The 17,799-nt window shown below is 43.7% G+C and overlaps 1 protein-coding gene across 4 annotated transcripts in view; it reads right to left on the bottom strand.

Moving 5' to 3' along the window:
* Positions 1-17,799, bottom strand: part of CABIN1 (calcineurin binding protein 1) — a 4,301,447-nt gene that overhangs the window by 3,375,752 nt on the left and 907,896 nt on the right. For all 4 annotated transcript variants that reach the window (XM_044068841.1, XM_044068840.1, XM_044068839.1 and 1 more), the window contains one exon: positions 10,618-10,754. In XM_044068841.1, the coding sequence (XP_043924776.1) occupies positions 10,618-10,754 (137 nt within the window). The remainder of the gene's footprint in view (positions 1-10,617; positions 10,755-17,799) is intronic.

Below are 17,799 nucleotides of genomic sequence, written 5' to 3'. Positions count from 1 at the left end.
TCCTAGAAATATTATTTGCTGGGATGGCAGTAGTCTTGATTTTTGAATGTTGACTGTGTATCCCAAAGCCTGTAGTAAGTGAATGACATAGTCCAAGTTTCTTATCAAGGCTTGCTGGCTGTCCGCTTGTATAAGGCAGTCGTCCAGATAAGGGTATATTTGTATCCCCTGAAGTCTGCAATGTGCAATTACTGATGCCAGGCATTTCGTGAATACTCTGGGCGCAGTAGATAAGCCAAAAGGCAATGCTGAGAATTGATAATGCTCTGACCCTGCAAGAAATCTGAGGTATCTTCTGCAGCTGTGTCTGACTGGGACATGCAGGTATGCCTCCTTGAGGTCCAGAGTAACCAGCCAAGACCCCTTGCCCAGCATGGGAAGAAGTTGCTGTAACGTCAGCATTTTGAATTTTGGCACAATGAGAAAAGTGTTTAGAGCGGACAAGTCCAGTATAGGTCTCCATTGCTTTTCTTTTCTTGGAACAAGGAACAGTCTTGAGTAGAATCCCTGGCCTTGTTCCTGAGGAGGAACCTTTTCTATTGCTTTGATTTGTAGCAGCTTTGAAACTTGTATGAGTGCTTCTGCCCTTTGATTGTGTGGCAGGTTTGGCATGCCTTGTCTTGTTGGTAAGGTATGGAAGTGGAACCTGTAACCTTTGTCTATTATGTTCAAAATCCATCCATCCTTTGTAAAAATGTGCCAATTTTTTTGAAAATAAGGATAACTTTCCGCCTAAAGGAGATTCTTTTTGAGCCTTGGTCGGCGGTGTCAAAGACAAGTCATTGTGGTTGTCCCTGTGGAGCAGTGGGAGTCCCTGCGCCACTTCTCTGATTAGTTGGTTGCCATCGGCGGCCCCTGTAAGAGCCTCGGTATTGCCCTCTACCTCGAGCACGCCTGTTTTTTCCCCTTTGAAACTTGTCAGTGTCTGGAAAGGACCAATTCTTCGAAGGCCAATTCCTGCTGAACCTTGGTGGCTGAACCTGGAGGAAATCTTTGACTGTTTGTACTGATTTAGCCTTTTCCTCAATTGATTTCAACACACCCTGTGCATTAGCACCAAATAGCTTGTCTTTTTCCAGAGGTGCATCTAAAAGCTTTACTTTAACATGGTCTGGCAATGACTGTTCTTTCAACCAAGCATGTCAACGTATGACGGCCCCTGTCATAGCTGCCCTACATGAAGCTTCCAATGCATCATAACCACACTGAAGAAAATGATTGCTAACCTGCTGAGTATTATGAACCAAATCCTGCAAAGCCTTTCTATCTAAAGGCTCAGGAGAGGCTAACTTTTTCTGCAAATCATCCATCAGAAAATCCTGACACTGAAACATATGAAAAAGACAGTTAAGAGCCCTCATGGCAAGGGTGGTAGAGGTATAAACTTTCTTACCCCACCTCTCCAGGGACCTAGCTTCCCTGTCTGCGGGCAAAGGATTCTTGGTCGTGGAAGTGGCCACTCCTTTGGGCCCCTGTGAAATAGTTTATAGGTCAACAGAGTGGGCCTTAAAGAGATGCTTATGAGTTTCAGGAACCCTATAATATCTGTCAGGCTTGACAGGAGCAGGAGGGAGAGAATCAGGTGAAGTACTGGAGTCTGAGTAGACATCATCTAATACATCTAACACTGGGGGAATAGCTAAAGGCCTGTGCTGGGGTAACTTAAGGAAGGTCCGAAGCCTTTTCCTGGAGTCCGAGAAGTCCCGGCCCTGCCACTGAAAATGCTCTCTCATGGAGTGTAGCACTTCCCCGAAAGAAATATCCTCAGGAGGAGAGGCAGAGGGAATGGATTCATCTGCATCAGAATCCTCGTAGGCCGGGAAGGGTTCCTCCTGGGAATCTGAAAGGCCTGACTCATCAGAGGCTTCATCTGAAGAAAGGGTATCTGTCTGCTCAACCCTAGGCCTTTTGTCTGAAGGCGGCTGAGAACCTCTGTCTGGATGAACCTGAGAGCCCCTGATTAAAGAAATTAGATCTGCAGCTAAAGTCATGATCTGTTTATCCGAAGTGGGAGTCTGTGAAAAAGATTTAGGAGGGTGAGACTTAGCCTGGCTGGCAGCCTTAGCACGTGTGTAGGCCTTGATGGACATAGACACAGGAGGCCTAGCTGCCCCACGTGCTGGAGTAACTTTGTCCACAGGGATGGTGTCAGGCAACTCTTGGGCTTCGGATTCTGGAGGAAAAACAACAACCAGCACCGGCGAAGCCTCTGGGACCGAAGTGTGCTGTAAAGCGGTGTCGTCGGCCTGGAGGGGTTGAATTACCGCCTCCGAAGAGATCGATGCACTCGCGGTAGGCTTAGGCGTGGTGTCGGTGGAAGTCGCGGGCCGCGAAGGTCGGTCCCGGTCCTTCAGGTTTTTGGAAACGTGTGCTGTCGGAAGTTCCGACGGCATGATATAGGAGTAATTTTCCCCAAAAAAGTCTTCAGCAAATTCTGCCCGGCGCCTAAGTGTGCGCTTATTATTTATTATTTATTTTATTATTTTACATTTGTTAACCGGGCTGGTCCAACTGGATGCATATCCTTTTTCAGTAGAGGCCCGAGGAGAAAAGCTCCAATCATAATCTTAAAACACAAAATCTCAAAACAAGTTATATAAAAAAAAAATCCAGGTTATAACAATGCAAGTTACAAAAAGTATAAATAAGTAGACGTTGTACATTTACAAGGTTAGTAAAAAAAGACCATTTACATAGAAGTATAATGAGACAAAGATCAATCATCTGGTAAAAATGACATGGAAATATAATATACTAATAGAGTATATCAAGTTCAAGAGTCACCATCTTATATTTGTGGTAAAAATGTATTTCCAGATAAGTGATAAGGGAACAAGAATTAGGAGATGAGGACTGGATAGATTTGGTGTGAAGGTATGAAATATTAGCTTAATCAGGTTCAGGACATGGGCATAGCCATAGTGTCTTGAGATATTCTTTAAGGTTCTTTTTGAACTGTTTGTGAGAGGTAGTATTTCTGAGGTAGATTGGGAGGGCGTTCCATGGCTTGTCAATGGAGTTGGCGAAGAGGGCATCGCCACCAGAATTATTGGCTTTAATGGTTAGGATCTGGGTGCTGTTGGAAGATCGGAGACTATTTAGGTTAGTGTATGGTATCAGTATACTACACAGAGCGGGGGTTCTGTCTGGTTGGTTAATTATTTTCCATGCTTCAGAGAGTTGGTTTAGTTTGAGAAGATTGGGCAGTTCCAACCACTCAAGTTGCCTCAGGTTATGACAATGGTGGGTGCGATATGGAGAACCTGTTATAAATCTAGTAATGTGGTGGTAGGCCTGGGAGAGCATGTTTAGTTCACGTTTATGGAGGAAAGAAAGGACTGGGGAGGCATAGAGGAGTGTAGAGAGGAGATGTGTGCGGGCAATGGTAAGTTTAGCAGTCGGAGTAAGAAAATTTTTATTTTGTACATGGATCCAAGTTTTTTGTTAACAGATTTAACTGTTTGGGTGATGTGTATGTCAAATTTGAGCTTATGGTCAATAGTTACTCCTAGTAATTTGGTATTGGTGACAGGGGTTATGATAGTCCCATTGTTGGATTTGATACAGAAGGCATTACTATCTGTGTTTGGGAGTTCTTTAACTGGGGTAGAAGGCGTTGGGAAAAATAATAGTAATTTGGTTTTGGTTGGGTTGAGTAGGAGTTTGAGGTCGGTAAACCATTTTCAACTAGAGAAAAGCAGAGTTGAGTGGTGGTTTGGAGGTTGAAGAGGGAGGCATCAGAGCAGATTAAGGTGGAGTCGTCAGCGTATTGTATGCAGGTGGATTGAGGGATAACTGAGTGAAGGTCATTAATGAAGATGGAAAACAGAAGTGGTCCAAGTATTGAGCCTTGAGGGACTCCAATGGTGTTGGGAAGGAGGTCTGATAGTCTATTTTGCCATAGGACAGCCTGTTTCCTATCAGCTAGGTACATTTTGAACCATGTTAGAGCTGGGGTGTCCAGATGCAACGATTCAAGGGTGGACAGTAGAAGCTGGTGGTTGACCATGTCAAAAGCTTTTGACAGATCAAGAAAGAGGGCGGAGGATATAAGTTTACTATTGCGATTGTTATTAATGGAGTCGACAAAGGAAAGGAGGGCAGTGGTTGTACTATGGTGGGGGCGAAAGCCATGTTGGGTGTTGGATAGGAGATGATTGCACGTTAGGTAGTGAAGAAGTTGTTTGTGGATACATCTTTCCATAATTTTTGCTATTGGGGACAGTATAGCTATTGGTCTATAGTTTGAGATTTCCGTGGAGGTGCCTCCTTTGTGAAGTGGGATGATGTAGGATATCTTCCATACAGTGGGAATACTAACTCGGTAATGGTTCTATTGATAAGGATGGATATAGGGTATGCAATAACTTCAGCCGCTATTTGTAAGAATTCTGCTGGGAGGTGATCAGCTGCTAGAGTGGTTGGTTTAAGTTTTTTTAAGAGAGAATATATGTATGATGTGGAGACAGGTTTAAAAGTGAACTGGGTAGGGGTCTCAACTTGGGGTTGTGTGGCAGATGGGGGAGAGGAGGTTAGTTGACTGGCAAGGTTTTGGATTGTCTCGGTGAAGTAAGAGTTAAAGGAATTGGCTATTTCTTCCGGCCCTTGCTCAATGAGCTTTTCGGGGGTTGGGGTAGTAGTTTTTCCTGGGTGCTGGAGGTTGTTGAAACTAGCCCAGAATTTCTTTGGGTTATTCTTGTGTTTCTGCTGGAGGTGGCAGAAGTATTGTTTTTTGTCTAAGGTAACGGCTGATTTGGTTGTGTTTCTTAGCTGCTGAAATTTGGTTCGATCTTGAGGGGTTTTTGTTGCTCTCCATTTGACCCAGGCTTGGTTACGGAGTTTAATTTTAATTTTTGTTTCTCTAGTAAGCCAAGGAGCTATGCGTATTTTGGATCTAATTTGTCTAGGAGGGGTATGTGAGTCAAGTATCTTTAGGAATGTGTTGTTAAAGTAGGTCACACTCTCCTGGAGGGGCAGAGTTCTTAATAAGGTCCAGTTACAGCATTTTAGTTCATCTAGAAATTGTTGAGGGATAAATTTATTTTTGTTTCTGATTAGTCTATATACAGGAGGGTTGGAAGTAGGGCATTTGTGTTTAATAATATAAGTTATGAGGTGGTCACTGAGGTCATTGGGAAGGGTGCCAGTAGTGTATTTGCTTGAGTCCCTATTGGTAAGGATCCAGTCAATAGTGCTTTCTTTTTGGAGAGAATTGCCTGTTCTGGTTGGGGTTAGGATATGTTGGGAAAAACCATATAAGTTAATGGATTGTGGGGTTGTATGGGGGGAGCAGAGAGACCAGTCTATATTAACGTCTCCAAGTACTATGGTTTCTTATGGGTAGTTGGTGGCTGACCAGCACAAGATTTGCTCTAAGTTTTCTATATTCTTCCCCGGTGGGATATAGGTGACTAAGAGGTTAAGGCATTTTTGAGTGTTAAGGCAAATTTTTAGGGCAATTAGTTCTAGGTTGCAGATTATAGGAGGTTGTACTGTATTCCTATGGATATTTAAGGTATTTTTGAACATAACAGCTATTCCTCCTCCTTTTTTCTTTAAACGATCTGCCCTGAAGATATTATAACCGGGTGGAAGGATCACTTGATCCTTAGTGGAGGGTTTTAACCAGGTTTCAGTTAAACACATAATGTCAGGTGAATGAGTAGCTATCATTGCATGTAAGATGTGAATTTTATTGTTAATGCTTCTAAGGTTTAGATGCAGTATTAGCAAGGAGTCAAGCGGTTTAGAGATAAAGTAAGAGGGGTTTGGTTATGAGAATAAAGGAGCGCCTGGGTTAGGATGGATGTCACCATCAATGATTATTCTAGTTTTCAGGTAAACTAGAAATCTTTGTAATTTAAATAGCAATTTGAGGTTGGTTATGTTAGTTGTAGTTTTGGGGTGGTGAAGTGTGAGATGGACTACTTTGGGGGACATTGTCTTGTCTTGGTACAGTGGAGGTGTAATAGGAATGACATATAGATGGTATTGGGAGTTAGTGTGGCCCTTGTGGAAGGGGATTCCTACCAAGGATTGATTTTCATACTTAGTTAAGAAATAGATGGTGAAGAGTAGTATTGTTGTAAGAGGGGCCATGAAATATATGTATTTAGCCATGCTGGTGGTAGGGATAGGATATGAAGAGGGGAAGGAGGTTTGGTGTTAGACTTGATAAGGTGGATGGCCTTGAGGTGGGAGGAGTAGTAGGGTGAGTGGCGGAGTTGTGGATTTGCAGGGGGAGGAGGTTTGGTGTTAGACTTGTTAAGGTGGGTGGGCCTTGAGGTGGGAGGAGTAGGGTGAGTCCCAGGAGTTGTGGATTTGCGGGGGGGGGGGGGGAGTGGGAGGGTCTGGCTTTTCCTTTAAATGTAGGGGTACTGGGGGCGGGTGGGATATGGGGGCAGGGAGCGGGGCATCCACTGCCAGGAGTGATTTAAACAGTAAAGAATGGCTGTACAGTACCGTAGCAGAGCTCAGGTAATTATAGCTAGGGCTATACTTAATGTAGCAGCATAGCCAGATTCCTGAGATTAGTGTGATACTGTTTAACAAAGAGGAAATCTTCAGATTTAACCCTGTAGAAATGTACTGATAGGGTTGACTTTATTTAATCCTTGTTCTGGTCCGAGCAGTTGCAGCGGTGAGCGAGTAGTGTCTGGGGAACCCGCGAGTAGTTAGGGCGAGGGACTACCTGTGAGTAAGAGAAGGAGGTTAGAATATCTAGGCTTGATTAGGAAACACAGATTACAATACAGTGATGTGTAGAGAATAAGATGCAGTCGAGATACCAGTAGATCAAACAGTTACATATATAAAGTATTTCAATTTGGTTCTACAACACTATCAGCAAAACACTAAAGCAGCTTAGGTGGGATGCCTAAAATTATGTGCGAGATACTTAAACCAGTACTATATAATGTAAGCAAACAGTGACCGACCTAGTCGCAATACTGTTAGTTAGTGAACGCTGTAAGTGCGTTAGCAACACGTGCGGTCATTTACAACTATACACTTCTCGACTGTTGTCGCCTTTCTATACTATGCAAGGGAGTAAACAAACAGGGTAATATAAGCAACCAACATCTGCTATAGTCGCAAGACAGTTAAATACAATCAAAACATTAGAAATGCATCCGCATTACCTGTAGACCTTTGCAGCTCTAAACTTAGCAATGTGAATTATAACTATACAGGCAGTAAACAGACCTCTAGCTTTTTGTGAACAAAAATGCTAACACACTGTAGAGAGAACACTAGAAGTGCATCAACAATATGAATAAAACTGTTAGCATAACGTCGCAGCAGTATGGCAAAGCAATGTAATGAGTATGAGGCTCACAAGGAATTCGCACAAAGTCACAATAAACACTGCCGTAACTCACAGCTTAGAATACCAGACAAAAGGCTCTTATTGAAGCAAGCACAGGCAGAGACGTCGTGGGCTGGGCCGAGGCAGGGAAGGCAGTAAGAATGGAAGTCCTTATGAGGTATTTGTTTACCACAAGACAAACAATTAACTTTTTCAGTTTTGTCTGACATTGGCTGAGGCAAGAAAAGGTTCCCCAATGGGGTACTTAGCTTTTTGATGACTTCGGTAACTGAAAACACAGGTGCTGGCCGACCGGCACTTGCGAACTGCTTCTGCTTCGGGCACCGCGCGGCAAGAAAGACTGAAGAAGATGGCATCGGCGGATGCTTTTATACCCCAGCTGCTCTGACGTCGGGGAAGAGGCGACATCAGCCGACGCCGGACCCAGACTTTGGAATCTGGCCGACCGAAGGGCTGCCTGAGGCAGGACAACCCATATGTCAGGACTGCAGTTGCATTCTTGAAGGACATGTGGAACCTGTAACCTTGAGATACAATGTTGAGAACCCATTTGTCTTTGGTGATCATATGCCAATTGTGACAGAAAAGTGCCAGTTTTCCTCCCAAGGGGGCTGCCAAGAGAGAGTTGTTTGGCAGCTGTAGTGGAAAGTCATTGGGGCTGCTTTTTCTATGGTTGGGGCATGTCTTCCCCTTCTTTCTGGCCTGATGCAACCCATTGTCGAGGCCTGTAAGGACCTTGTGGGTTGACCTCTACCTCTTGGACGTCTGTATCTGCCCCTTTGAGGTCTGTCTGTAACTGGAAAGGACCAATTCTTAGTTGGCCAATTTCTGCTAAATCTAGGAGGCTGAACCTGTAAGAAATCCTTCACCATTTGCAAAGATTATGCCTTATCCTCCATTTTCTTTAATACCTCTTCTGCCTTAACTCCAAATAACACATCCTGCTGCAAAGGTGCATCCAATAATTTTGCTTTAACATGATCTGTTAACGTATGTTCTTTTAACTAAGCATGTCTTCTAATGACAGAGCCTGTAACTGCTGCTCTACAGGAGGCCTCTAAAGAATCAAAACCACATTGCAAAGTATGTTTTCCCACTTGTTCAGCTGCATGCAATAAATCCTGCATTTCTTTAAAATTAGAAGGATCTGAATCTGGAAGCATTTGTTGTTTCAACTGAGACAGTAAAAATTGCTGATATTTTAGCATGTGAAACTGGCAATTTAAGGCTCTCATTGCTAAAGTTGCAGACGTATATACTTTCTTTCCCCATCTGTCTAATGCTCTTGAATCTCTGTCAGAGGGAACTGGATTCTTGGCTGAAGAGGCCTTAACCCCTTTCGGTCCCTGAGAAATAGTTTCAGGGTCAGCAACAGGGCTTTTATACAGAAATTTGTGCGAGTCAGGGACTCTGTAGTATCTGTCAGGTTTAACTGGGGCTGGAGGTAAGGAATCAGGATTTAAGCTGGATTCAGTATACACAATATCTAACACTGGTGGAATAGCAAGGGGTCTGTGTTGAGGTAGTAAAAGGAAGTCTCTGAAGCTTTTCTTGGATTCTGAGTAATCCTGGCCTTCCCAATGGAAATGCTCCCTCTTGGTATGTAAGGTTTCTCCAAAGGAGTAGTCCTCAGGCAGAGAGGCTGATGGAACTGACTCCTCAGCATCAGAATCCTCATAAGGGGGTAAAGAATATCCTAGGTCTGAGGATGAATCTGAAGAGATGAACACCTGGTCGGATGAGTCATAGTCTGCATCCTGTCTAGGCAATTTATCAGGAGGGGGATGAGACCCCCTGATCAGAGTGATTAGGTCTTCGACCATTTTGAGCATTTATTTCTTAGGCATGGAGGCCTGTCCTGGAGAATGCTGTATTTGTTTTTAAAGGAGGCCTAGACTTACAGGGTTTAATGCTTAACTGAGTAGGCCTGAAAACACCCTCTGAAGCTGTGGGTAGCTCAGCTAATCCTCTGAAGGGTTAGTTTCCGTAGGCTAAATAACTTGTGCGTCCGCAGGCCCAGCCATCTCCACGTGGGGGTCAGAGGTGGCCTGTGGTTCTACTGAAGCGGTCGTCAGGGGCTGCGAAGGCACCTCGCTGAAAACCGGAGAACCAGCGAATGGCCTAGAAGAGGCTTCATCGTCAGTTTTGGGCCTCGGATGCCTATCCTGGTCTTTGCGCTTTTTATGTATTCCGGTCGTCGGAAGTTCCGACGGCATGGTATAATTCAATTTTCTACCAAAATAATGTTGCGCAAAATCAAACCGACATTTAATAGTGCACTTGTTAAACCTAGCACAAAACCGACAACCAGCGATGTCGTGGTCTGGGCCTAGGCATGGGATACAATAAGAATGGAAACCCTTATGAGGTATTTGCTTCCCACAAGAAATACAGTTATTAACTTTTACTGACATCGGTCTGAGGCAAGAAAAGGTTTCCCCAACAGGGTACTTAACTTTGTAGAAGACTTCAGTTCTGGATTCGGAATGAAAATCTCAGGAGACGGCCGACCGGCACTTGCGAACTGCTTTTGCTTCAGGCACCGCGCGGCAAGAAAGACTGAAGAAAATGGCGTCGGCTGCATCTTATATTCCCCTGTCGCACTGACGTCAGGGAGGAGGTGACAGCAACCGACGCCGGACCAAGACTTTGTAACTCAGGCCGACTGGGGAACCGCCTGATGGCAGGGTAACCCAAGTGTAATGACTGCAGCAGTGTAACACTATGAACATCAAAGGTTTTGGACGGCGGAAAAAACTTCACTGACTCCAGGCATCCTTACTCTCCCAAACATTCACTGAGGGCTACGGCTAACGTTACTCAGAACAGCACTACTACACCATGGAGGAAAATTTTTACTGCATACGATTTAAAAGCATCATCTATTGCATACTACATACCAAGGCACAGGCACGCAGTGACAAATGATGGCAACTGTGCTGATTTTTATAACTGATAATCAGGTGCAATCAGTCCTGTTATGCTCAAAAGGATGGCAGTGGCAGCAGCAGGTTTGCTGGGCACCCCCAGTAATCAATTTAGCAGCAGAACCCAAGATCCTCCATCCAAACAAGGGAGCAGGCCAGCAGCTGCTCACTCCCGTACCTTGTCGAGGCCAGACATTTGGTTATAATGAGAGGAGCTCATTCCAGCCCAAAACCATCACACCATCAAGTGAAGACAACTGTACTGGTCCAAGCTTTAACTTCAAATCTCCACAGCCGATGATGTAAAGGTTCCATGTGCTGTTATCACTGGATGTTCACAATAAAAGCACAGCTACCTACCAGATTCCATGAAGGTGGAGCTGTCAAAAGATGTGCGATGCAGGCCACTATGTTGCATGCTCTCAGGTTTAACTTCTGATGGGACCTCGTAGCTCCTGAATACATCCTCTTCCTCCTCAGGGTCCAACTTTGTCAGTCTAGACGTTAAAAAAAAGCCATGCTGTTAGTGGTGCAAGTACCATAACTTAACTACAATGACCACATCTTGTATAACATAAATTTGACTAAAATGATCACATGCTGTAGAAAGTTCTGAACTCCCTTCATTTACATAGTACTAAGCCATGCTTGCGCAGGGCCAAAAATTCAAAGGAACTTTTAATATGGAGTGCAATTATCTATTGAATACATTGTTTCTTACTGCATCTCACTTACTGCATTCTACTGCATCACACTCTCCAGTCTAGTATTTGGTAGAAACTTCACACAAATTATATAAAAGAAAACAACCCAAACAGAATGCCTTTCCCTAAACTGCCCAGTAATTCACTGTTCAGCATAGACAAGAACAGAACTTGTCAATGGAAATACAACTTTTACGCCTCTCACAATAAGTATCATTCACTCAAGTCTAATCTGGGAATTCAAGCTCTTCTGTATATCAGTAATGATAAATATAATTCTCCAATTAATCTCCTCTTCAAAAGCAACACACTGGCACACTTGGAAAAACGGTACTGGCTTTGGCACTAACAGCATACTGGGCATTCATGCAGTATATTCACTCATAAATTCGCCAAATGTGAACTGTGCAACAAGGAAAGACAAGCTAGCACTGCTCCCCACACTGTACCAAGCAGGACCCCCCCCCCCCCAACAAGAGCTTACACATTTTTTCCTCTAGAGCTAAGCAAACAAGAGCACCTTAAGAAAACACACTCTAGACAGAGACTGAAGGGCCCAACAGAGCGAGTATGACCACTGTAGAGAAACAGACTTCCCAGGACAATACTGGAGCCTGTGGAAGTTCTACTTTAACTGTAAAGTTGTGCTGAACAAGCATAAAGATAAGTACTGACATATACATATATACACTAAGAACTATGTGGCTGTTATGGAGAAACAGTATTCATATTACTTTATATTGGTGAATGGGTTAACTAGGACTGGGGTGGAAGCAGAGTGTGGCCTCAGGTTATATGGGGAGCTGACTGACAATCTACTAGCTAAATCAGGGAAGGATTCCACACTGATAAGTTTAAAAGATTACAGATGGGATTCAGGAAAAAAGTTGTGTGTGGTAAGCCCTAGCAAGAACACCTAACCACTTCCAGATGCCCTTTCTGATTCAGAGAGAAGCCCATTTCCCACACCATCTTATCAATGGCCTGTGTTTTTGTAATCCTGGCAATATCTCTCTACATCATCTGAAGATCTTCTTTTTATTTAGGCTCTCGGCACTGCAAACTACTACAACAAAGACGCACTCAAAGTCACCCTTGTTTGCTCTTTCCCCATCTTGTATCTGTTTTTACCTTCTATCTACAGCCTGAATACTTGCCTCCCCTTCTGCAAGACTCGCCCTCTCCCTTCAACTTACATTAAAGGTATAACAGAGATGTACCTTACAAATATGACACTAAGTCTTACCCATTCCCACTAAACTAAGACCAAGTATATTTTTTGAACACATGACTAGTCTTCCCACCAGATCCCTGCCTTCCACCTACTAGTGCAATGCTTTTCGCCCCTGTCCACTGCTATAGACTTTTTGTTTTGCAGAGTTTTGTCAATGCTGACTGCTGAACAAAAGCATCCTTCCAAACAGTCCATTTGTTTCACACCCCCTAGGGAAGGGTCAGCCGGGAGGGGCCATCATTATAGCAGCCATCTGTTCTCTCCTCGGTACACTGGCTGCCAGTATTCAATAAAGACTCTCCACCCACCCCCACTGGCATCTCTCTTCCACCTTCACGGCCCTTCTTACTACCTCAGCTGTCTTATCTGACAGGTCTTACACAGTCTCAGACCAAAGATCAGTTTCACTAAACGCTTGTCTCACCTTTCTCTCTTGCCAAGAATCTTAATCTTTCTGACTGAGTAAATCCACATACCCTAATGTACGGCTTGTGTATTGGCTCTAGTCTCCTTCACTTCCTTCTCCTGTCTGTAATCATTCTCTCCACATCAGCTATCCCAAACCTTTCTCACTGTCTGCACTGGTCATATCCCTCCCTATGCTGTAACTAATCCCCTTCCTCACCCGATCTGTACTCTACTTACAAGACAAAAAACGATATGGGGGGAACTGAATGTGTGCTAAAGAGATTAGGAACATCTCCAGAAAAAGATAGGATGAAAATTCATTATATTAAAAAATACACAATGATCTGTGACATGGGGAAAAATAAGAACAAGAAAAAGCATGGCATGGCCAAGGGTGCAAAGGGTTTATAGAGTCCAATGGATGAGGTGAACCAAAGGGAATGTAGAAAGTACAGTTGTGTAAAAAACTTACCATAGTAGATCCCTGCTAAAGTAGCCCACAGTTTTAGAAACAGGTAATGCTACTCAATGCCAGAAGTCTAAACCTCAAAATGCACTCTCGAGGCACTCCTAAAAATGGAGAAAATCGTTATCTGTGCAGTAACTGAGACCTGGTTCAAGGCTCCAGAGAGCACCCCTGCAATACCAGGCTACAACTCTTACCACACTTTTCGGCAACTAAACCAGGACCGAAACACTAAAGGTGGAGGAGTGTTCATATTCACCAAGGATATTCACAACATCAGGCTAGTTGCCCAACACAATGTGTCTGAAATTCTCCAGGTGCAACTAACACTAGGTAAGACTGCAATCCAAATTGTAGCTTGCTACAGATCCCCCACCATACCCCAAGATTCTCACTACACCTTTCTAAACATACTGGAAAATATTAAGATAGAACCAAACACCCTAATACTGGGTGATTTTAACTACCCTGCCATTAAGTTAGTATCATGGTGCAATATTTGATTAGCTGTATGTTCTCTGGAAAAGAAAATAAGTCTACTTCTTACACACCTCTTGTGGATGATGTCCAAGAACATGCCTCTGTTTAACATCCATTTGCTGGGGTCCATTTGTTTTCTGTTCAACTGGTCTGCCATGTATTATAAAATGGGATACACTGTGCCTTGATGGACAGAACCGACTCTTGGACCAACTGCCATGCCTACACTATTATAGGTTCATAGGTGTTTACTAAGCTAATGACCACAAGGGCCATTTTAAACCTAGCCATGCATCCCAAATCTCTGACAAGTTCTGATACCCTTGATAAGTGCAAGCATGGGCTTGGAAGATGAACTATTTACAGGTTACCTGTGTCCATTAGAGACATAGGTGCCAAACATCAATTTCTAGTTTCCCATCAAATTGTCCAAGTTGCATTTAAATTGGTTTAGGGTGGAACTCAGCGTCACATGGATGGGGAGAATGCTCCATAGACGAGGTAGTCTCTGGGATACATACCTATTTATTCAGCAGGTCCTACTTACACCACAGGCAAGGTCAAGTCTTTATAACAAGTAATTCTGGTGCTGTTTATTTTGTGGATGTCCAGGAGGTCCATCAGAGTGAGGATTGATAATAACCTGTATGCCAGGCATATATCTCCCTTCAAAAGCCTGTAGGAGACAGAATACAGGGATATGGCCATGAGGTGGTCCGCATAGGAAATTTTACTTACACCCTGTATTCTATTCTTATAGTGAGGAACTTCTGTAAACGTTCCAGTTGTTGGATATGCCTGGTTAGATGCATACCAAAAGGGGCACTGTACTCAATGATAGGTCTGATGAATGCCGAATACAGTGGAACAATGACTTCCTTGGACTTAGATGCCATACCTTTGTTTATAAGTTGTACAATATAGAATTATTTACTCACCAATGTAGACACAGGATGGTCAAAGGCTAGATTACGGTCTATGTGTGTCCCTAAGTCCCCTGACTACTGGGTCAACTCTACGAGGTGTGTTGTCAATATGATAGTTACCAGGCATGGATGACTTCCCAAAGGATACTATTTATGCTTTTCATGACATTTAGTTTTAGTCCATGGCTCTGACACCAGTTTTCTGTCTGTGTCAGTCCCTCCTGGAGAAAGTACAGTTGTGTACACTTACCATAAATGTAGAGTTAAAGTGTATTCACTGTTGCAGTCATCACACTTGGGATATCTGCTTGCAGGTAGCCCTCAGTCAGCCCTAATACCAGAGTCTTGGTATTTCTGCATCAGATGCTGTCGCCTCTTCCATGACGTCAGGTCATCAGGGGTATAAAACATGCAGCCGACGCCATTATATCAGTTTTTCTTGCCCCAAATGTCAAGAGCCCCCAAAATAGGAAGCAATTATATGGTATGGAACACCACCAGTAATACGTAAATAACACTGCCATTGAAAATGGCCACAAAGAGGACAGGTAGAAAGGATAAAAAACAGGGGGCTGGAGGGAGGGAAACCAGGACTGCAACAGTGAATACACTCTAACATCTACATTTATGGTAAGTATACACAAAGTACAGCTGTGTACACTTACTATAAATGTGGATGCTCGAGTGTATTCACTGTTGCAGTCATTACATTTGGGTAATCTGCTGGCAGGTAGCCCTCAGTCGGCCTGATTAACAAAGTCTTGGGTCCTGCGTCAGTTGCTGTCCCTTCTTCCATGACGTCAGGGGTATAAAAACATGCAGCCGACGCCATTACATCAGTTTTTCTTGCCCAGATGTCAGGTGCCCCCTAATGGGAAGCAAATAAATATAAAAGCACAATGATATACCTCCAACAAAAAAAGAAAATACACCAAAAAGCTTTTAAGCATAGTAAAGAAACGTAGAGGTATAACCAAAAGAAGTTAGGGGGCTGGCGGGAGGGTAACCAGGACTGCAACAGTGAATACACTCGAACATCTACATTTATGGTAAGTGTACACAACTGTACTATGTTCTTCGTGTTTCACTGTTGCAGTCATTACATTTCGGTAGATTTAAAAGCTATGGTTGGGAGGAGGAATTTAAATAGCATTAGGACCAGCTATAAGGCCCTGCAAGACTACAGTGGCAAAGCCAGCTCTGGATTTTTAGAAAATTGGCAGCGATCTCCAATTTTCATTTGGGACAACATGAACCTAATCTTATGGCTCACAGATTCTTTAGATCCTTTTTAAAAGGAACCTGCATCTCCTTGGGATCTAAATTTTGTTCTGTCCAAACTTACTTCCCCGCCTTTTGAACCCACACATACTTGTACATTAAAGTTCCTTTCATGGAAGACCATTTTTCTAGTAGCCATTACAAGCACTGTCAGTCAAACCTCCTTACTTGATCTTTCATAGAGACAGTTTCCCTTCGTACACATCCGTCCTTCATCCCAAAGGTTTGCTCTCAATATAATATGAATCAAACTACTGAACTGCCAGTTTTTTTCCTAATCATTCAAACAGTGCAGAATACAAGTTTCATCAACGTGATGTTCAGACAGTTTAGGTTCTATCTACATAGAACTGAGGAGCTTAGGAAATCAGACCAATTGTTTGCATCTTCTTCAGAGACAAGAAAATGTACGCCAGTCTCTTAGATAACATTATCAAATTGGATTTCAAATTGTATTTCGTTAATTTACTGTACCAATGGCAAAGAACTCCCATTTAAAATTAAGGCTCATTCTACCACATCCGTATCTGCTGCCTTTCAAGCCAGTGTCCCAATTGACAGTGCATGTGGAGCAGCAACTTGAGCTACCCCTCATACCTTTATTACTCATTACAAATTGGATTTGGCGTCAAGGGGTAGAGCCTCCTTTGGTTCCACAGTTCTTAGGAGTATATTCCTGTGAGCCACCCGAGAAACAGGTGCTAGGGCTGCTGTCCCAAATGTAAGAATGAAGGTGAGCTAGGACTACAGAACATAAAGAAGTTATGTACTCACCATAATGTTCCATGTTTGTAGTCCATCTCGCCCTTCATTCTTACAAACTCACCCACCTACACCCATCTATGTATCCTTGGAGGATCTGGAGACAAGATAGTAATTATCTTCTGTAGGGTGGAGACCTTTCATCTTTGTTGTTCCTTCTGGAAATCCTTTCCATCAATTTTTTTAGACAGCAGCAAACAAGATCTGGGGATTATTACTAGTGTAGTATGGGATACCTACCTTGCCACGAGCCAACTGAGAGACTTCGAGCTTTGTAATCGGCCGAGTCAGAGCAGAGGATCGGCTCCGAACCCATATGTAAGAATGAAGGGTGAGATGGACTACAAACATGGAACGTTATATGTTGAGTACATAACTGCTTTTTCCTATCATACCTTGTCTAAGGGCAGAGTTCCTTTGGTGGGCAGAAGCATGCAACCACAACAAGGGACTGCCTTTAACTCAATCCCTTGCCGCCCAAACCCTGACAACAGACGCATCAGACTATGCATGGGGGGCTCACATGGCAGGCAAATGCATTCAAGGCAAGTGGAGCCCAGGACAAATTCTCCTGCATATCAATCAAAAAGAGATACTAGCTGTACAGAATGCTCTTGACAGCTTTCAAATACCTAATCCTTCCAGGACAGCTGCTGATAAAGACAGATAACACAACAGTTATGTGGTACATAAACAAGCAGGGGACAACCCATTCCTACCCAGTCTACAGGTTAGCCATGGCCCTGTGGAACACAGCCTTAAGCAATCAAGTGCACCTACAAGCTCAGTTCCTGCCAGGCAAACAAAAGTCACTGGCAGATGACCTTAAGCAGACATCTACTGGAGCCACATGAGTGGAAATTGGAGCCCAGCTCCTTCAAACTTCTAATCCAGAAGTGGAGGACACCAGAGGTGGACCTCTTTGCCTCCCGCAAGAACCACCAGTTGAGCAAATTCTGCACCAGGAACCCTCATAGCAGGGTTGGAAGGTGGATGTCCTATGCTTCACATGGGAAAACCTCTCAATTTATGCCTTTCCCTCTCTGCCCCTCCTCTCAAAAGTACTAATCAAGATCAAACAGGACAGGCCAAGGGCAGTTCTTATTGCCCCAGACTGGCCAAGCCAGCACTGGTACCCACTCTGCAGTCTGACAACAGTGCCACCCTGGCACCTACATCAGACAACCTCCCTGCTGTCTCTGCAGGAGGGCCAGATCTTGCATACACAGTTGCAAACCCTAAACCTTGCAGCCTGGCTTATACCACGAATACACCACCAGC

The sequence above is a fragment of the Protopterus annectens genome, chromosome 4.part0 (assembly GCF_019279795.1).
Source record: "Protopterus annectens isolate FY-2018-M chromosome 4.part0, PAN1.0, whole genome shotgun sequence".
NCBI classification, from domain to species: Eukaryota; Metazoa; Chordata; order Ceratodontiformes; family Protopteridae; genus Protopterus; species Protopterus annectens.
Note: the sequence above shows the minus strand (reverse complement) of the source record. Positions and strands in the feature narration are given on the sequence as shown.